Source organism: Phyllostomus hastatus, unplaced genomic scaffold (assembly GCF_019186645.2).
Source record: "Phyllostomus hastatus isolate PE091 unplaced genomic scaffold, TTU_PhHast_1.1 phas_scaffold_1674, whole genome shotgun sequence".
In the NCBI taxonomy this organism is placed as follows: Eukaryota; Metazoa; Chordata; class Mammalia; order Chiroptera; family Phyllostomidae; genus Phyllostomus; species Phyllostomus hastatus.
The window spans coordinates 4,694,621-4,716,741 of NW_025334011.1; the positions used below are offsets into that span (position 1 = coordinate 4,694,621).

The 22,121-nt window shown below is 41.4% G+C and overlaps 1 protein-coding gene across 2 annotated transcripts in view; it reads right to left on the minus strand.

Moving 5' to 3' along the window:
- Positions 1–1,671: 1,671 nt before the first annotated feature.
- Positions 1,672–22,121, minus strand: part of SCARB2 (scavenger receptor class B member 2) — a 59,188-nt gene continuing 38,738 nt past the window's right edge. The window contains exons 6-12 of one of the 2 annotated variants that reach the window (XM_045857953.1): positions 20,460–20,579; positions 16,033–16,202; positions 10,172–10,290; positions 8,784–8,857; positions 7,305–7,356; positions 4,293–4,451; positions 1,672–2,642 (exon numbers count right to left, since the gene is read on the minus strand). In XM_045857953.1, coding sequence (XP_045713909.1) covers positions 2,598–2,642; positions 4,293–4,451; positions 7,305–7,356; positions 8,784–8,857; positions 10,172–10,290; positions 16,033–16,202; positions 20,460–20,579 — 739 coding nt within the window. In that variant the 3' untranslated portion in view covers positions 1,672–2,597. The remainder of the gene's footprint in view (positions 2,643–4,292; positions 4,452–7,304; positions 7,357–8,783; positions 8,858–10,171; positions 10,291–16,032; positions 16,203–20,459; positions 20,580–22,121) is intronic. The other variant, XM_045857954.1, reaches the window with a different exon arrangement.

Sequence of the window (22,121 nt, forward strand, 5' to 3'; positions counted from 1 at the left end):
AAATACTTCATTGAATTAAGGGTAGAAATAAACATGTCAAGAGTCACATGAAATGAACCAGCTACACAAGCTACATTAAGAACATTCAGGTCAGTATTCTCTTTTAATAGCCACACGCAATTAACTCCAGTAATAACACTCAGACGGCCAAGTATGAAGGTCGACGTTGCAGAACTCCTTATCTCCAGCAATGTAAATAAAAAATTAGCCTCCCTTAAGTAAAAATTACAATAGGGGTTATGCAGTACTTGCTCCAGTTGACCATTAGTGAGGAAATAAAGCCTGGAGCCAAAAGTGGCCACACCTACTTCCTGTCCCGTGTTCAACTCTGTTTTCCCTGAGAAGTGAGGTAACCTCTCTGGTTTCTCCCTAAGTTGAGTATCATACTACAGGACATGGGTGTTCTGTGATTTAGTGACAATTGCAAAGACTTTGGGGGCCTTTCCAGGAAAATGGCTCCAAGAGAGTGAACATGAGGAATAGTGTGTTATTTTCAATCTAAAATCAAATAGGTAGTACAGTCTTTCTTAACCAGTCTACAATCTTGACAGCAGTGTATAGGTTTGCTACAGACTTCTCTGAAGGGAAATACCAAATGTGATTTTAAGCCCAGTAACTAATTAAGAATTCTATGGGAAGAGTATGTTTTTGGTCTCCCCATCTGTGTGGGTGGGATTTAGTCTCGAGGTCTATATCATCGATTATCCTTCATAGTACTTAAAAATTTCCTTCTCACAGATGATTATACCCTGATGATAGCATGAACTAGTGAGTATGCACTGGCTTATCGGTTTTAGTAGTATGGCTGAGTGGATGCATAAAAAATAATATATGCCAATTATCTAGTTAAATATTGATAAATTAAAAAATCTAGATATCTGGCATTATTGAAGACAAAATTTAGTTTTTCACATTTTGTTGATTTGGGGTAACTATAGGTTTTATCTTAATTTACAGAGATGTTGAGATTTTAATGAATTGCCTTTATTAAGTATATACCTGCAGTGTAGAGCGAGAGGGAAAATTGGGGCAAATAAACTAAAGCAATTTATCATCCCCATACAGGGATCAGAAGCTGTATTTGTAAAATCCATGGCATTTTTTCTTTATTTGCTTATGCTGAAATTCAGTTTTAAACAAAAAATCCTGTAGAATCATTCAGTTAAGATATTCTGTGTGCACTTTGCCAGACAACTGTATAGGTTTCTCAATCAAAATTGAATTATGACCCTTGAGAATTAAAGTGTCTTTCACTCTGCTTGAATCCTGTGACATATGATGGTTCATTCCCCTGACTTAGCTTACACTGAAAAACAAGAGGTTTTCTGAGCACAGATGACTCTGCTTCTGGTCCCAAGGGACCTTGAAGCACCTTTCTGAGCAATATTTTAAAGACACTGTTTTTCTGTCAGGAAGATGATTGTCACAGAAGCGTAGGGCACATTTTTCTCTGTTGAACAACTGACAGTGAGCCACAAAACATCAAAAGGAACTGAATCTGAGGAAAGAAGGAAACTTATAAAAACAATTTCAAAGTTACCAAAAAGACTGTCCCCAAAGAAATGTCTCTTTAGTGTAGGGAGACTTCCTGAAACTTCTAAGCAACTTAGGCTGTGGATGCATGGATTTCCTATATGCATAAATAATTTCACAAATAATCACTCAATAGTATTGTGGTAATATAGTATATTTAGTAAGGGTGATTGGGCAGGGGATCAGTTATTGATTACATTCTCCCAGGAGTACCTTTCCACATCAAGATCATTTCAATTAGAAAAATAACAAACTATCCACAAATCTCAGAACTAGCATTTAGTTCTGCTCTGTATGGAATATCTGCACTGTCCTCACCAGCATTATCTATGCATTTCTTTCACCCAAAAGTGCAAGTAAAAAATCCTCAGGTGTTTATAGCTACCAACTTACAGGTGCCTCACTCCATCAAACCTCTCACCACTTGATTCCTACCAGTATGAAAGTGGTCAGAGGACCACATCATGTTCCTGGAGGAATTGTGCACTGACAATTAGCATGAAATGCAATATACAACTTTTTAAACAAGGAAATTAGATGCACTTGAATGATGCACTGAACGAGGCTACCATTTTACCCTGGGTTCCGAACCTTTATTTACTTCTGGTTTGGGGGTGATGTGAATGGAGAAATACAACGAACAAATGGTATTTATGTATTCTGAGTACACAGTTTGGTGAATGAAGCGTACTGAATAAGGTTAGACCAAGTAGCATTAACGACTGATGCAGAGACATTATAACCACAACAGTGGTCACAAAATTCTGGAGCTACCAGCACCCACCCGCAAAAAAATTACTGTACAAGAGTTTATTAAATACTTGCTAGACACATGAAAAACAAAACACTTGGTCAGGGACCACAGGATCTGATAAAGCCTAATGGCCAACGAATCAGCCTGTTCTTTAGGCTCCGGCCGGAGGCTCTCATCATCACTTGCTAGCTCTAGGTCTCCTCCCTCCTCTCACAACAGACATCGAGCCAGTGAGGATGCAACGGTTTGCCCACATCTGATCCGTGTCAGGACAGCTCAGCACGGTGCCTTCATCATGCTCAGGCCACAGCTAGGTTCGTATGAGGGGCGCTCTTTCATCTGCAGTTCCCTGTGACTCAGGAGAGACAGGACAGCGAAGTTAGGTTGGTGAACACGTCAGAAACTTCTCTCCGTGTGCAAAGCTTGGGAGTGGGGTGGGGGTGGTAAGGAGGCAGGAAGGCAGCTGTCCCACTCACCTCTCTCTTCTCTGGGCCAGCTGCTTCTTGCTCTGCCTTTAACACTCAGCCCGAACCCTCAGCGGGAGGCCTGTTCTGATCCCAGAGCAGTTCTCTCCCCTACACTGACCTGGACTATATCCCTCATCACACTCAACTGAATTTGCCTCTTTCCCGGTTGGAAACCTAGCAAAGAACAATGTCTTGGGGGTACTGGTGGGTGCTTGGTAATTGCTTGCTCGTTGAACACATGTAGACAATTAATTGTAGGAGCAGTAATAACATTTACATGGGCTTTCATATGGGCTTATGAAAATCTCAGGGACTGTACAATGTCAGACTGGAAGTGAGATCAATGGAAATGGCAAAATATGGGGATGTAAATAAAATACAGCATAGTGAATACAGTCAATATTGTGATAACTATGTATGGTGCCAGGTGGGCACTGGAAATACTGTGGAGAACACATTGCATATGATTGTCTAACCAATATGCTGTACAACTGAAACTAATATAAAATAATATTGATTATGAACTATAATTGAAAAATAAATTTTTAAAAAACGTAAAAGAAGAAATGGCAAGATAGTTGCCTCACACCTAATTCACTGTAGCATCATGGGCATGGGTTGAGAAACAATGAAAGAATGTGGAAAATGGGGAAACCCGGGCTAATATTTTTCAGGTGGTTTCAACCCATTCATTTCCTGCTTCACTTGTGCCTCAGACAAGTAGTTGAGGCAGCTAAGAAAAAAATAAGCAGCCTTTGTTGCAAAAACGGAAGCTGCTGAGAATTTAAGAAAGGCTCCTACAGAGAAGACTCACTGAAGATATTTAGACCCCTAGGCTGGCCGGCTGGTCACTTAGGAGGACCCCCAACTCTGTCTATCCCACCTGTTTGGGGTTGTTTCCAACCCCTGTGCTAATCATTTATGAGGAACTGACGACTCAGTGGTAGGTATGTTGACGATATATCACAGATTCTTTCCAAGCAGGTCATGGTTGCCTTGCCCCCTAATCTTGGAGCTGTTTTACAGAACTAATGTTATATTGGGTTTTTACTAAATGCTAACACTGGGCCATGTGCTTTATTTTGCTACATCACCTAATCCTCTTGAAAAACTGCTAAGGGAAGCTCGAGTATTATCCTATTTTACAGAAGAAGAAACCGAGGCACAGTTTCTAGGGTCACACAGCTATCAAGTAGCAGCACTGAGATTTGAACTTAGGCAGTCTGACACCAAATGCCAGGTGCTTAGCTGATAAATATTCTTCCTTTTCTTTCAGGTTATTTTTAAAGACATAAAGCTTACTCCCAGGAATTCCATTCCCGCTACAAGAGCCCCAAACACGGGAAAATACCATTCTATCACCCCTCTTCTTGCTTCTCATTTTGCCCAGCAGTAATATAACCATGAAATCACTATACCCAGCATAAAACCTCAAAATCCACCCTAATGAGCCAGCTGACAGCCCTTCACAGAAGCCCAATAGAATTTGCCAGGTAAAGTTACCCAGCAGGAAAGAAGTTCCTCCAGCCACCACTCACCTCGTCCATGGATCCCTGGCCTCGGCACACAAGCCAGGTGAAGATCAAACCAAAGAACACGCCCAGCGCCATGACAATGTAGGGTATGTTGGTGACAATCAGAGTAGTGTTAACCACAGACTTCAGTCGACTTGCCGTCTCCTTATCAATGAGAACACTCTAGGGGGGCAAAAAAAAATAATATTGCCTTGATTACTAAGTAACCAGAGTGTAACTTCTTTTGCTATATGATACTGAAAATCCAATTATAAACTGGAATAACCACCATTTATTTATTAACACCTCCCCTTTTCTTTTAAAGACATGTTTTACTCTCAAAATAGGTTGGAAGGAGGAGGGAAAACGTATTTAAAAATTTGAGATAATATCATCTTTTGTTTTGTGTCAGACAACTCCAGTTCATCCTTCAGAATCCATCTCAGCATAACTTCCTTCCAGAGGTTTTCTCTGGCCACCTCAGTCCTGCTTAAAGCCTCCTTTTCTGCATTTCCAGCTCAGTCTCTAAAATCCTCCATCACTGTCTTTGCGCTCTGTGTTGTAATTGTCTGTGGTATTCCTTGTCAGTTTCTTTGTGACTGTGAGGTCCCAAAGGCAAATGGGCATAGCACCCTGCATACAGTAGGTGTTCATTTAATGTTGGTAGAATGAATGAAACATTACAGCAGTGGTATAGGGAAAGTATTATTTCTCCCTTGGTTAGGTCTGTGCTAATCAGGACCAGAGGTCTCGAGAGAAAGTGTTCCAGGGAAGTCCTGAAGCTAACCAGAACTCCAGTGGGTATTCTAAGGAAGTGTTCTAGGATAACCCTTTCTGAATGGAGAGCAAAGGAATTAATCACCTTAAACTGCCATGGTGAGGTATCTGAAACACTTAATTTCATAACATTTATTTGAAACAAATAGGACTTTGGGATTAATTTAGGTTCAATTTAGATGGAAGCAGAGGCTGGGGATCTAGGGCTGGTTTTTCAATAACTGGCCAAGGCCTGTCAGGGTCAGCCTCCTCCTTTGGAAAGGGGAGTGAGGGTGCAGCCTCCACAGTCACCTCCAAGTCTCCCTGGATTCAATCTGGTCTTGCACAAAAGAAAAATCAAAGCACAAGTTTGAGTGGTGGAGACTTCAAATGTGCCGCAACTACAAACAGAAGCTTGTAGAATAGCAGCATTCCGCCTTTTCAAAATCCCCACTTTCATGCTCTTCCTCACAAATACTCAGGTAACTATTGCCTGCATTTTCCCTATGAAGAAAAGAAAAGCCTTGTCTTAGCACTGTAATCAAAAATCCATCAAAAGTTTATAAATGTGGCTTCCTACATGACACTAAATTTAAAAAGGATGTAAAACTGTGTCTACAGTATGGTCTCAACTATGTAATATCAAAGTCAGAACAATACTGAGGCAATGTGAACTGATGCCAATTGCACATTTCTCTGAGGGCCAGGCTTATCAGTGGTTCACTTAAAAAAAAATATATATATATATATATATATAAAGATTTTATTTCTTTATTTTTAGAGAGGGAAAGGGAGAAAAATATTAATGTGTGGTTGCCTCTTGAGAGCCCCCTACTGGGGACCGGGCCTGCAATCCAGGCATGTGCCCTGACTGGGAATCAAACTGGCCACCCTTTGGTTCACAGGCTGGCACTCAATTTACTGAGCCACACCAGCCAGGGCCATCTTTTAAATATTTTTAAAAATTTCCCTGGAGTTGTATAAAGAACACATATTAGTTTTACAAAATGTAAACCACTAAGTTATCTGTTACAAAGTTGTTATTGGAAAACAATTTACAATACATTGATGAGGAAAAGAAAGCAAGTTAAAAACAGTGTGTCAGTCTGGCTCATGTTTTGTGAAAAGCAATTTTAATGTTTTTCCCTTTTCTTGGTAATCTGTGTTACTAAATTTTCTACAAAGAATAAGTATTTTTAGGGAAGAGAGAAAAATAATAAAAACTTTAAAAATGTTGATGCTAACAACAAAAGCCAGTCAACTGAGATTTATTGAGGAGAAAAAAACCTACGATTTTCTCCTTGAAACTGGGTAGAAGGGAGCCAGAAACTGGGAAGAAAGAACTATAGGAATGTGATGTGTGATTCAGAAAAAAATTTATCATAGGTGTCTTAAATAGTAGGTGTTTTTTAAGCTTTCAGAATATTAACAAAAGTTCAACTTATCCCTAACCTTTAGAGATAAAATTTCTGTGGGTACACTACAAATGAGTATTTCTTCAGGGAAACTTTTTTTGTTTGAACTAGGATAGGATCTGTTTCCTATAATTCCTGACACGTTTGTTCACCAGAAAGTAGGAACAACTCTATGCTGAGGCAAACCATGTATCATGGAAATTAATGGGCATGTATGTTTATTGAATTGAGGCCGGGGGCGGGGGGACATTGGTGTGAGAAAGAAACATCAACTGGTTGCCTCCTATATGTGCTCTGACCGGTAATCGAACCTGCAAACTTTTGGTCCACAGGGCGACGCCCCAGCCAACTGGGCCACACTGGCCAGGGCACATGTATCACATTTCATTTAACTATTTCCTTAACCACCTTATACTAACTTTTTATTAATGTTGCTAATCACTTTAATTTTACTCTTTTCCTCCTCCTCAACTAATGAACAGTACACAGATGACATTCTTTCGAACTGACGGAGTTTCGAAGGTGTAATTTGCCACCTGAGTGCTGGCTACTCCACTTCAACAGTGTCTGACGTTGCTTCATCCACCTCTGCATTTTGTTTCTTACACAACCAGCTTCCCAGAAGGAAGGTTCCCCCAAACAATGTTCTTGAGAAAGGAAACTTCTTTCTGTCATTTTCAAATCACAGACATAAGTGACTTCATATTAACACATAAACAAATTTTCTGAGGACAAACAGGTTTTTAAAAATCGCCTCCCCCCCACCCCACGTTTGAAATGACACACAGCCACAGCAGTAGATACCATAGTGGAAGGTTTCCGAGCTTCCCCAGGTCAAACGCACCGCGGCTGTCCCGGGACTCACCTCATTGACATGCATCACTGGGAAAACCATGGTTCTCACGTCTCCTGTCTCACTGCAAAGACAGAAGATGAGGTCATCACACAGACATCCTCACTGTGATGGCACACTGGCCCAGAGAGACGCATTTATATGAAAATTCCAGCATGCTTATTTCGTTAAATTATTCAGAATTTAAAGAGACTTCTTTGTTATCTTAGGAAACACATATCAGTCAGAAGTTAGAGTCCAACCTCTTAGTCTAGCAATTCCAAGTGTTGTGGATGTATGTAAACTTTTTACCAAAACACAAGATGCTGAAATGAATTCATCAAAATGATTCCAATTCTCCCCAGAATCAGAGGGGAGGCTTCAGCAGGCAGAACAATGCTGCTGGTCCTCAGAATGTTTTGTAACCTGGCTACGAGGTATGTTCACAAGAGCCCAGGGTGGTCCCTTACTGAGCACTTACCATGCACCAGCCCTGACCCAGTGTTTTGGGGGCATGAGCCCATTTAATTCTCACAGGAGTCCCACGCAGTAGGTACTACTGTCACAGGTTTAAGAAGGTAATTATGGCTCAGAGTAATTTTTCTAGGACCACCAGAGTAAATGGCAGAGCCAGGTTGGTAATTCCATTTTGATTCTAAAGCACTGCAACACCTTAACTATTAAATTATACTGCCTCAGAAATACACACAGGTGGCAACCCACATCTGCTTCCTAGAAAGAGCCATGATTATAGGGGTAAACCTGGCAAAGCTGATGGGGAGCCAACCAAGTTTGAATGATAGATAGATAGATAGGCAGGCAGATAGATATATACGTAGGATATAGATGGAAAGGATAGATATATGACACTATGTATAGTTTTGTACCTTGTTTTTTTCCATTCAACATTAAATTGTAAGTATTTTCTCATATGCAAAAAATTCCCACCGCAAAGTCTGAGTAGAAGACTCTACTTAGGAATGCTAATTAAAGTGATTTTAGGTGGAGTGTGGGGAGGAAAGGCTGGACTCAGGGGACAACTGTCACTATCCAAATGCAGCCTGGGGCTGGCCCTGGGTGGGAGCAGAGGGCAAGGAAGGAGGCAACCAGAGTCATGGTGAGGGAACTGCTTAGGAGTGGGGAAGGACCAACTCTGCAGCCTCACTAGCTGTGTGAGCTCTAGCAAGTTATTTAACTTCTCTATGCCTTGTTTTCCTCACCTATGAAATGAGATAACACAGGGTTATTATGAGGAATAAATGTGTTAACATATGTACAGTACTTAGAACAATGTGTGATCCGTGGAAGGTGCTCTATATGTATTTGGTTAAATAAAATAAGTAAATTCTAGGAGCACGGCAGCCAAAGACAATGCCGGCCATGCCTTATTCCAGGTGGGGAATAAGAGTCAGTAGACTTAGAAGTGGGCTGTATCTCTCCCAACATCAACCTCAACAGAAAGTCAATGTAGGAAAACTACCCTTTGCCTCTGTAGAAAGAAAGAAAACTTACATAAAGCCATCTAGTTTTTGGACGTAAACATTGACTTGGAACCTCTTGGCTGCTCTTAGGATAATTCCAGTCAACTGCAAATCAGAGAAGTGGAAAGAAAACACATTAGAACCATGAACGCCATTCTTTCCAATGCAGCAGCATTTCCGTGTGCTTCTGGTAAGCCCGGTGACCACCACCATGTTTGACAGGTGCAGTGGGACCAGGAAAGCGCTGACCTCAGAACAAAATGACAGATGTGGGTCCTTTTCAGGTGCCTGGAAAACCAGTGTTTCTCATGCTTTAATATGCCCGTGAGGTTTGATTGAGCAGGTCTGGGGCGGGGCCTCAGACTGGGCATTTCTAACAAGCTTCCAGGATGCGGCCACTTTGAACAGCGAAGCCCTCGGGACCCCGGCGAAGGGAGCTCCAGCAGACACCCTGTCGGAAGGATGGCTGTCACTGCCAGGGAACAGAGCCCAAGTACGGTCAGGGCCACCCAGAAGGAGTGGCTGCTGCTGTCATGTAAGGTTACGGGACTGTGCCTAGCCCTTGGTAACAAGCACCTGCTGACCGTTCGGCTGATGAAAAGGAACTTACTGGTGGCTAAGAGAGAAAAGGGAGAAACCACACCTGATCTTGTTCACAGAAAGATAAGACCACTGATTTCTCAGATACAAGTGCACTGCATGTAGCTAAGAGTGAAGTCTCCCTGAACTGTTGTATGAAAAGCATGTTTTGCTTTTCTCTTATTGTGCCACGTGTTCAAAAGCCCAAGAATGAAGATATCTGACCTCGAGTTCAGTTCCTACAGTGAGAAGCTGTCACATTTTGAAATGACACTCACATCCTTTTAATGTGGTTTTTGTTTTTCTCCTCTATGAATATAGAATTACAGTATATGTATAGCTGATGCCTTTTAAGTGAGTAATATATAATAAACTCTCAAAAGCACCTGTAAAAAGAGGTTTGCCAAAAGCGACTGAAGCTAATCTCTATATATTTACATTTTAACCAAAACACTCCTGGCAGTATACAGGAATGTCTTCAACCTGGCTGGTCCGTGCCCTCGTGGGAGAAATGTATGTATGTTCAGGTTCAAGGCTGGTGACAGAAGATTGACCAGGTTGCCTGGGTCCAATCTCAGTGGTTTTCAGTGATGGAAATTTCACTGTTGCCTTTTTGTTAAAGCAGGTTTGCTGGTATTTCTGTTGATTAGATCCACAGAATTCAGCCTTCTAAGTGGGAGACTAGGGGACTATGCATTACATCTCCCTGAGCTGAGATTCCTGCACTTGGTTGTATATGAAATGAAGACAGTAGATTTAAGAGAGCTAAGGACTAAACCACAAACACTGAATAGACAGAATGAAGTGCATGTCTTTTACCAGAAGGAGGTGGGTACTCACAGGATTAATGTCCACAAACGTCTCATGATATTCCTTGTTTGGATGCATGCCTTCTATGGCAGAAACAAACTTCTCATCTGCTTGGTAGAAGTGTGGGAAAGACAAAATAATAGGTGCACCTGTGTTTTAAGGAAAACAGAAGTTAATGGTCTGGTTCTGAAAAGTCTAAAATAAATATAAAGTTCCTGACCACAAATCTGGTTCCTAAGAAGGCGAGAAAAAGCTATACATAAGTAAACTTGGGCTGGAGAGGACAGGCTAAACTTCCATCCTACACCTCTTAGTTCAGGATTTATACTTCATTTTCTGGCATCTCTTTGTTTTATTTCACAATATATACTGAATTTCTAGCAAAATTATTTATTCTTCAACAAACATTTACTCAATGCATAAAAGTAAACACTTTACACACATTATTTTAATTAATATTCCCGTTAGGTAGGACAGAGAGGCAGGGCGGAGGAGGGAGACACGTCTCACCTGTGCACTCAGCGGTCCTGAGCCTGGTCCGACAAGATCGCCAGGCATTCTGAGAATCCCAAGCAGAGCTATCCTAAGGTAGCACTGGAGGAGGGGAGACCTTGAAATTTTGTTTGTATCCCTTCCATGCAAAAGAAAGCCTTTGTAATGATTTCCCGAGCTCAGGGGTGTCAAACTCATTTTCACCGGGGGTCACATCAGCCTCTTGGTTGCCTTCAAAGGGCCGAATGTAATTTAGGACTGTATAAATGTAACTACTCCTTAGCAGTTAAGTGAGAGCTCAGTGCTGCCACCGGGTAGAAACAAGGTGCTGGGCTGCATAAAACAGGGTGGAGCCCTGGATTTGGCCCTCAGGCCTCATGTTTGCCACCTGTGTCCCAGCTGGGCAAAGAAGCCTCTGGAGCAATTTCACTAGCTGAAAACGGAAGCCTTTATAACTGTATGTTAATCCCAGGGTCTGAAAGGGGGCAGAAGGGGAACCAAGAAACTGACTCAAGTATGTGACTCCTGGAGTTTCAGAAGTTGGTGTTCTCACATTAGCTGAGCCCACTCGTAGCCTCTGCTCAAGTGAACAGAACTTTCTAACAAATGTATTAATAACCTTACAAACAACTTTATTTCCTCTACACATGGGGCATGCAGACTAGCTGGGTGCCTGCCTGTCATTTCGTGCTCAAGTGTCTATTTCATAAACAAACTTGCTATCTTATTCCTCTATACATGTTTGTCTCTCACCTGAATTCGCAAGACAAGAACCGAGGAGGGGCAGCACCCGAACTTGGGTCTCCCAGGTAACATTCCCAGCAGCCCTGTGACATTATAACTATTATCTTCATTTTGCATTTGAGTAAAGTGTGGTTCGGAGAAGCAACAACATTTATCCAGGGACATCCAGCTATCAGGTGATAGAGGCAGAATGCTAAATGAATAGATGATTTATCTCAAAGAACTTGAAGCACTTGTTTCAACTTCAATTCTCTACCAGGAAGTGGCCTTTTTTTTTTTTTTGCTTGCTTTTCTGTTTTTATTTTATCTAAGATAGGCTTTGTTCTCCTGTCCATGCTGATGTAGAATTTTGTAAGACTGTGTCTGGTTATGATATCTGCCTAGCCTCTGACCAGATGAAGGTTTGCCCATGTGAAGACTGGGGTTTTTGTTTATTTGTTTGTTTGTGTTTTTGTTTTGCCTTTCCTATTCATATTAAGGAACAAATAAGGAAACAAACTATAAAAGAAAATGTATTCTAGATTTTGATACTGAAAGAGAAGGACCCAATAATCACTGCCAGGAAAATATATTTTTGAAGAAATTAGTTTACTGGCGAGAAATTTCATTCTGGCCACATTCCCGCCAGTCCCAGGGCTCTCTGCACACACCACCTGTTATACACACGGGTGTTTTGCTCTTTACTCCTAAATAGTTTCACAAAGCCGTAGTTTCCCTCTTTGTGACCTATAGTCACCTTTAAAATATATTTTAAAACTCTACTGAGGGTTTAATAAGGGCCAGACACTGCCCTGAGTATTTTACACTCAGTATCTCTAACCTTCACAAGCTTCCAAGTTACAATCGCCCCCATTTTTATGAATGAGAAAACTCCTTCTTCAAGTTGGCCAGCTTGCTAACAAATAGAGAAGGACTCAAACCCACATCTCTTTGAGTCCAGAACACTTCCTCGTTCCACCATCCAAATATTGCACTGGGGGATTCATAACCCCTGAGGATAATCCTGGAGAGCGCACATTTCAGTCCACATTTGGGAACACACAGGAGGCAAGAGGAAAACAATCGTAGCAAGAAGCTTGACTGCTGCAAAGAAGAATCTTCCTGTTGATTCTAACATTAATGTCTTGAGGTAGCAGAATGTTAACAAAACAAAACCTGTACCCCCATTTATGCCTGGAGCCAGAGGCTCGTGGGCCAAGTGGGCAGGGCACTGCTTCAGAAACATTCACCCAGAAAGACAGTAGGGGAGATCGGAAGCAGAAACTTGTTCCCATTCACCTTCGGTCTTATCTCCAGGTAAGGGGTGCCACGCTCCCTGGCACAGTGCTCCCCAAACACGTAGGCATCATCCTCGTGAGAATCACCTGGAGCTCATGTTAAAAATATAGATTCTGGGGCCCTGGTATTTGGGCCCTAGGCCAGATGTTTTTAATGATTCTCCCGGTAACCCTGATGCAAGGCCAGGTCTGGGAGGCACTGTCCCATCAGACCAGGACAGGGAGGACACTGCTGACCTCAGACTAACCCCCAAATGAGATTTGCAAACTAATCAGACAGAAGGGCAAAAGTTAGGACTTACTTTATTCGGCAGAAAAAGGCAATTTTATTCAGGAGAAAGGGGGTACAACGTGTCTCAGGAGAAACTGTAAAGGGGAGTTGTAGCCTAAGAAGAGTCATGGAATGAGTATAAGACCCTAGTTGTAACAAGGACTTGCTAAAAGATGAGGATTTGATAAAAATCATGTTCATGTTCTTTCTCTGATCCTTGATTTCCACATTTGTAAAAAGGGGCCACTGGATATCTCTCTAGCAAAGGTATTGTGAATACTTATGCAGCATATGATTGTTAAAACTAGTCTTTAGGATGAAGAACATTATTTTATCAGTTGTACCACTGATAATTCTGCCTCGTTTACAGAAAAAGGTGAGGCAGGTAAGACATTAAGAAAATGGAGAAATTCACAGTTAGGGTTTTCAACAGCTTTGAAATCAGTGAGACTCTTTACCAAGATCTGCACATTCTCATGACTAAGTTCTGCACTTTGTCTTTCAGCTTTGTTTCAAACACTAAATCAGATAATGCTTCACATGCATTAACTATGTGTAAATATGTAAAGCACTTAAAACACTTACGTGGCTGGTACACGTAAGTGTAGTAAACATCAGCAATTATTACTGTTAACACTTCTAAACTGGTCCAGTCAAGATGGAGACGTAGGTAACCATGACCTATTTCCTCACATGACCACAGCAAAAATTACAACTAAACTACAATACAACTATCACCCAGAATTGTCAAAAAGTCATGCTGTATGGAAGTCCGACAACCAAGGAGTACAGAAGTCACATTCATTCAGACGGATAGGAGGGTCAGACACGTGGAGATGCACAGATGCAGAACAGGCTGTCCCGCATCCATGTGGTGGATAAAAATTGGGAGGGATACCTCAGGAGTGAGAGATCTCAGCTCCACACCAGACCACCCAGCACAGGATGCCAGTGCCAGGAAGATAAGTCCCCTTAACTTCTGGCTGTAAAAACCAGTGGGGTGGCAGAAGAAACTGGGATTGTCAGATGTCTTCTCTTAAAGGGCCTGCAATGGTCTTAGGACTTACAGAGACTCACTCCCCCTGGGCTTCAGCACTGGGGCAGCAGCAGTTGGAGGGGAACCAGGGGCATATGGGGGAAAAAAGTATCTGGCATCAGGGCAAGTACCAGTGGACAGCTTCCTCCCAGAAAAAAACTCCAGAGGCCAGGCTGCAACCATTACCCCTTTTCTGAGCCTTCCCCCACACAGAGCCACAAAGTGGCGACACCACATCTGAGACTCCATCAACCTGGTTCACATGGGTTGCCCTGCCCAGGCAATTACCTAAGGCTTCACCCCATCCAACTTACGGTGTGCTTTCCTACAATAGGCCATGCTACTAAGATGGAGTCAAAGCAGCTACCTAATACATGGAAACAAACACAGGGGGGCTGCCAAAACAAGAAGAAAAAGAAATATGGCCCAAATGAAAGAACAGAATAGAACTCCAGAAAAAGAACTAAAAAAATGGGGATAAGCAATCTATCAGATACAGAGTTCAAAACACTGGTTATTAGGATGCTGAAGGAACTCATTGGGTCCTGCAACAGCATAAAAAAGAGCCAGGCAAAAATGAAGGCTACACTAATCAGGGGTGTCGAACTCATTTTCACCAGTAGCCACATCAGCCTCACAGGGCCGAAGGTAATTTTAGAAGTGTATAAATGTAACTACTCCTTAACTAGGGGCAAGGAGCTTGGTGCTGCCGTCAGGTAGAAACAAGGTGCCAGGCCAGATAAAACAAGGTAGAGGGGTGTATTCGGCCCGTGGGCCTTGTGTTTGCCACCTGTGCACTAAGTGAAATAAAGAAAAATCTATAGGGAACCAGCAGTAAAGGAAAGGAAGCTGGGATTCAAATCAATGATTTGGAACATAGGGAAGAAAAAAAAACATTTAATCAACAACAAGAGGGAAAAAAGAATCCAAAAAAATGAAAATAGGGTAAGGAGCCTCTGGGACAACATCAAATGTACCAACATTCGATTCATAGGGGTGCCAGGTGGGGAAGAGAAAGAGCAAAAAGTTTAAAACTTATTTGAAAAAATAATGAAAGAAAACTTCCCTAATTTAGTGAAGGAAATAGACATACAAATCCAGGAAGCACAGAGCATCCCAAACAAGTTGGACCCAAAGAAGACCACACCAAAGCACATCATAACTAAGAAGCCAAAGGTTAAAGATAAAGAGAATATCTTAAAAGCAGCAAGAGAAAAGCAGAGTTACCTACAAAGGAGTCCCCCAAGACTGTCATCTGATTTCTCAAAATAAACCTTACAAGCAAGAAGGGACTGGAAAGAAGTATTCAAAGTCATGAAAGGCGAGGACCTACCACCTAGATTACTCTATCCGGCAAAGCTGTCATTTAGAATGCAAGGGCAGATAAAGTGCTTCCCAGACGAGGTAAAGCTAAAGGAGTTCACCATCACCAAGCCATTATTGTATGAAATGTTAAAGGGACTTATTTAAGAAAAAGAAAATCAAAACTATGAACATTAAGATGGCAATAAATTCACAACTATCAATAATTGAATCTACAAAACAAATTAAGCAAACAAGGTGAACAGAAACAGAATTATAAATACGGAAATCACATGGAGGGTTATCAGTTGAGAGGGAGAGGGGGATAATCGGAGAAAAGGTGCAGGGATTAAGATGCACAAATTGGTAGTTTTGAAATAGACAGGGAGATGTTAAAAACAGTATAGGAAATGGAGTACCTGAAGAACTTACATGCATGATCCATGGACATGAACTAATGGGGGGGATTGCTGGAGGGAATTATGGGTACCGAGTGGAGGGGGGCAAAGAGAGAAAATTGGGACAACTGTAATCAATAAAATGTATTTTTAAAAAAACTACTGCCCACAAAAAACACAACACGGCATTCCAGCAATAAAAACCATAATAGGAAAGCCAGTATTTTTCTTTATTTCTTTTACCATTCTACAGCCATGTTATAAAACCTTGCTCTTAAAAGATCAGAATCATTCTTTCTGCTGGGCTGACAGCCGTCTCTGTCGCACACCAGCCCTGCATCCCAGACCCCCAGAATCACGTCATGTCTTACCATTCTTGCAGACACTGACATTCAGGACTCCCGAGCCCAGGCAGTTTCCTGCAGGTGTACAGAAGCCGGCGTTGTCTGAGGTGTTGGCTAATATTTCTTCGGGCACCTTAAACCGAAAGGCAGGCAGTCCCTGTACGCTCTCAAAGTTACTGAAAGTTATATACAATGACCTGTTAGGAAGTAGGAACAAAACATCAGTGTGGGCTCCAGTCAGCACAGTCTGGCCTGAATCAGGAAGTTAACAACAGTGCTCAGGTACAACACAGCTAAGAGCTGAGAGGGTGAGTGAGAAATGAGGACACAAAAGAAAGCTCGAAAGGAACTCCACCTACTCAGTGTGTAATAAAATAGGACGTGAACTGTAATGAAAGATGCTTAAGAGGTAGCAATTGTGGTAATATTCAAACAAGGCCAAGAAAAAATATATAATCTGTGGTCAAAAATGAAGAAGATGACATTTGAAATGGAGACTCACATTGAAAGACACAGTCACCTCGACCCTAAGGGACACATGCCAGCGTGGGTGAAGCAGAAGCAAAGAAAAGGGAACCAGGGTGCGGCCAAGGCAAAGCCCACCCTCGGCCTGGAATAGTGCCCCCTGGACAGGTACCTGATGAGGATACACGCTTTGATACACACTTCCCCCAAAACAAAAAGTGTCCCTCTTTCACCCATCTTTGATTTCAGTGGGGGCTGGCATATTTCTGCCTTTGACTGCCAATGGCGTTTCGAACAGTGGTATGCTGAAATACTGACCTCCCTCATGTTTGCACAGCACCTGAGTACAGGTATCCCCTGCTTTTCAAAAGTTTGCTTTATGCTACTTTACTTCTGTTAGGCAGGACAGATAGTAAACCAAGGCAGGAAGGGGGAGGGAGACACGTCTCACCCACTAGTTCAGCAGTCCTGAGCCTGGTTGGATAAGATTGCTGGGGGTTCCAACATCACAGGTAAAGGAAGCACAGGAGGAGGGGAGCCTCTGAGACTGTGTGCTGGGAAAGGGAGCCTCTGTAGCAATTTCACTAAGACAGAAAGCCTTTACTAGCAGAGAAGGAAGGCCTTTGTAACTGGATATTGATCCCAAGGTCTAGAAAGGTGAGGAGGAGGTGTACCTAGAAGCTAGCTAAAGTATAACCCCTGAACCCCAAATAGTCAGGGCGCTCAGACTGGCTGAGTGCTCACTTGTAGCCTTTCTGCTCAACTGTATAAATAAACCTGCTATTTCATTTTCAATCTACATGCTGTCTCTCACTTGAATTCTTCTCTTGTGAGGCAAGAACTGATGATGTGGGGAAGCCCCCCCGTCCAGGGTCTCCCCAATAACCCTTCTACTAAAGGCCTACATTAGCACCTGTTTTTGCTAACCCAAAGAAATTTGAAGAGGATTTTTGCTCTTATGGGAAAAGGTGAGAAGCGAAAATAGTGTTTGTTTTGCAACAAGGCATACATTTCAGAGGCAGCAAGCACTCTGGGCAATAGGAGCGGCCCCACCTAGCTCCTTCCCTGGAGCTGCTCTCGGCAGCTCAGCATCAAGCCCCAGAGCTTTGAACTGTGTCTGAGAGCATCTGTGCTTCATCGCAACTCATTTCGTGCATCTGTTAGCCAGATGTGTCTTAAGGTATCAGAAATGCCTAAGAGAGCTGGCAAGGGGGTTATGCTTAGTATAAAACTGGACATATTTGATATGATTTAGTGGGTTATTTTTTATGTCTTGGAGTGCTCAAAAAATTTTCCATATAGATTAATAGGTCCTTCTGTGCTTTACACCAAATCAGCTTACAGAAGGTCTCATAGGAACTGTCTACTTTTGGATGGCTGGGGAAAACCTGGAGCAGATAGGTTAGCACCTGGTCCTAACCTATCCTTTAGCTTGAGGGCTGAGAGGAAGGACGCTCTGGCCTCACTTCTGCATCTTTGAACTGGAGGTGAGATCCCTCTTTGGCAAGGTTGTGAATAACATGGAGAGGCCTTCCACTCACATCCCACCCCTACAGCATTTTTTAAATGAAATGTTTTAGGCAAAAAGAAAAATAGAGAAAATATTACAATAAATACCTCTTATAACAAATATTAATCAGATAAATAAAAATATAGATATGATTGTAGCTCTCCGTATAACACTCCTGGTTCTAGTCCTTCTCTGTGGCCCCAGAAGAAACCACTGTCCTGAACTGGCGGTTTATTATTCCCATGCAGGTCTTTATATTTTACATGTGCACATGTTCACAAACAGTATGTGGCACTGTTGGCTAGTTTAACATATTATGTACAGTATACCACATTCTCTTTCTATAATTTGCTTCTTCATTCAACACTATACTTTTAAGATTTTTTACATTAATGTACATAGCTCTGGTTATTACATTTAAAATCCTATATGGTATTCCATCATATATATAATATATATATTAGAATTTATTCATATTTTTATTTTTATAAGCACTTAGATTGTTTCCAATTTTTCACTACTACAGTGTTGCAATGAACATTTCTGTCTCCGTCTCCTTGCATGCATGTGCAAGAGTTCTTCAGGCCGGCACTCTGGGCCAGAAGCGCAGAATCTTGGAGTCAGCATGTCTTTGGCCTTACTGAACGTCGCCAAGTGGCTCTTCAAAGTGTGTGTACCAGATGAGAATGTGTTTCCCCTGTGCCACACCTTTTCAAAGAAACCTCCCACTGCCCTTCTAGGTCCCCTTGTTTCACTCACTGCACTCCAATGCATTTTCAGTCCTGCAGTCCTTCCACAAATATTCACTGAATGGAGCAGCCAGCTAAAAGGTGACTGTGCTATTCTGTAGGAGAGTTTAAAGGGTCTAAACCAGCTGTTTTCAACCGCTGTGCCACAAGAATGTTTAAAACATGTAGCACCTGACTCTTCAGTGAGGGGCACTGGCCTCTTCTCCTTAGACTGCCAAATAAAATGACAACAGCCAACATGACAGTAGCCATCTGGTGTGAATGAATCAAAATTATACCTATGTTTTATCAGATCAGCAAAAAACATATTTTTTGGTGTGCCGCAGAATTTTAGTAGTTAGTTTAAGTGTGCCATGTGATGAAAAAAGGTTGAAAATCGCTGTCTAAACCATGGCACAGATAGCGGGCATGGAGGGTGAGGAGGAATGCAAGAGCTGTTCTGAGGAGAAACAGATAGTACTCGGTGAACACGTAAATGCAAGAGAGGAGGGACATTTACAGTGTCACCAATGTTTCTGGCAAGGCTGACTGAGTAGGTGGTGCAATTATGTGAGACATGAAACACCCAAAGAACAGCAATTCTTGAGAATGTTAAATCCACAGTGTCAAATAAGGCCAGATCATTTCTGATTTTGTAGTTTCATAGAAAGCCTTGAAAGAGTGAATAGGAGAGGATGTGCAGGCTGCAAGAGTCAGCTACTCATTCAAGCAGCTCAAGGGGGATGGGAAGGAAAAGGCGCAGTGGACGATGGGGAGGTGGAAACCAACGTGTAGAGCAGGCTGCCTCCTTCCCACAAAGACACAATCATGTTCGTTTGTAGAAGGAGCGGGCAGTAAAGAGGGAGAGATTACAGGGCAAGTGAGGCTAGACCTGATCAATGGCAAGGTTATAGCTGAGCAAATACCTATAAACTCTGAATTATGGGCAACAGTACTTATCTTCTGTGTGGACACTACCTGTTCACTGGAAAAAGGCCAGGTCAAATTTCACACTTGGGGAAGCACATCATATTAACTACCAGCCAACACTTAATTTTATTTACTGTGTGACAGGCCCTGAGCTAAATATTTCACTAACAGTCATGCATTTGTCCTCAGAACAACTATCAAGGTAGGCAACTATGTTTACCTTTATTTTACAAATGAAGAAAATGAGTGGTTAAATAACTTTCCCAACATCACACAGCTGTATGCACCGTATTTTGCCATGTATAATGCACATGTTTTTTGCCCAGATTTTCGAGGGAAAAATAAGGATGCACATATACATGGGTCGTACTAGTTCTGTATCTATATAAATGTTTTTAATTCTTTTATTTATGCTTATGCATTAAAAATATAACTCTAGAAAGCAATAATGATATCTGTATGCAAAATAATACCCTGGAATATGAGAATCGGCTTTGTTTCTAAATATAAATAAATAAATAATTGGATTAAAAAATTAAAATGAAAGATTTTTTCCCTGAAAGTTTGGTCCAGAAACGTGGGTGCACATTACACACGGGAGCACATTATACACAGCAAAACACGGTAGTAGAGCCGGTATTCCAACCAATGCAGTCAGGCTTTGGAGTCCATGCGGTAAACCACTGCCCTCCATTGTCTCTCAACACACCACCATCATTTATCATTGATTCAATGTGAATATCCAGTCTAATTAGTGAAGCTACATGTATTCCTCACACTTTTGGTGGTCCTGCAGTCAGAGATATTTTTAGAGTTCTTACCTGCAAAAGTCAGATGGAAAGACATACAGGGTCTCATCCTTGGTGATGAGCGGGTGAAAAGTGTCGCCATCCGTTCCATTAATCATGTTGCACTTGTCTGTTGCCCACCAGTCAAGGGACCTGTAATCGATAACAACAAGAAAGAGTTGAGATGATAAAACTTTAGATTTTTTTCAAATGGTCAGGACTTTTTAAGACTTAACTAGGAGCTGTCTACCCACAGAATCTCATTCATTTGCAGACAGAAGGGAGATATTAGTTAGGGATTCAATTAAGATGGGGAAAAGTAGGCTCCTGACCCCTCTGATACAGGCAATAGTAAAAAATCCCTTTATCCTACCTTGAAAAAGTGTGCCCTACACAGAAATTTAGAAATACCCATTTACTTACAATAATTACCCACTTCAGCATTAATAACTCCCTGACGGACAAGTTCTGGAGAGATACGTTCATCTCTTCAATATTCACGACAGAGTGTTAATTCTGTCTCCCCTTGGAACAGCTCCCTGTTTCAAAATTAACAGAGTCTTCTCTTGGATATCAAGAAAGCTTAATACTGAAGTGATTTCATACTCACTAAAAGCACAGTTGAGCTAGTGGGCTTCCCAACTAAGCTAATTCTGCAAATCAACATATTTTTAAATGAAAGAAACTTACACTAAGAGATAGGTAACAAAATTAACAATGAAAAGATGAATACACTTTAGAAGAAACTAAAATAATCAAACAATTTGGCAATTATCTTAAATAAATATGTTTAGTGTCTCAAAGAGATAAGTGAAAGAATGAAACAATAACATCCTTAGAAATGAATGATAAATTATTTTAAAAATAAAAAGGAAAGAGCCCTGGCTGGTGTGGTTCAGAGGATTAAGTGACGGCCTGAGAACCAAAAGGTTGCTGGTTCAGTTCCAGCAAAATAACGCCACATTACTCTATCCGGCAAAGCTATCATTTAGAATGGAAGGGCAGATAAAGTGCTTCCCAGAGAAGGTAAAGTTAAAGGAGTTCATCATCACCAAGCTCTTATTATATGAAATGTTAAAGGGACTTATCTAAGAAAAAACTATTAACAGCAAAATGACAGGAAACTCACAACTATCAACAACTGAACCTAAAAAACAAAAACCAAAACCAAATAAGCAAACAACTAGAATAGGAACAGAATCACAGAAATGGAGATCACATGGAGAGTTATCAGCGGGAAGGAGGTGGGGGAAGAATGGAGGAGAAAGGTACAAGGAATAAGAAGCATAATTGGTAGGCATAAAATAGACATAGGAAATGGCTTCTCCATTTCCTATACTATTCATAGGAAATAGAGAAGCAAAAAAATTCGTATGTATGACCCATGAACATGAACTAAGGGAGTGGGGGATGCTAGTGAGAGGGGGTGCAGGGCAGAGGAGAATAAAGGGGAGAAAAAGGGGACAACAGTAATAGCATAACCAATAAAATATACTTTAAAAATGAATAAAATTATTGGCAGGAGAACAGAGACAATAGTCATAGATTTTTTTAGAATATTATTACATATAAATCATAAAAAACTAAGATAGAATAGATATAAACCAGAAAAAAAGAAGTCTAAATATATTAAATAATATATCATTATACCATAAATGTATCAGAAATTTTAACACATATATTAAAGAATTAAAT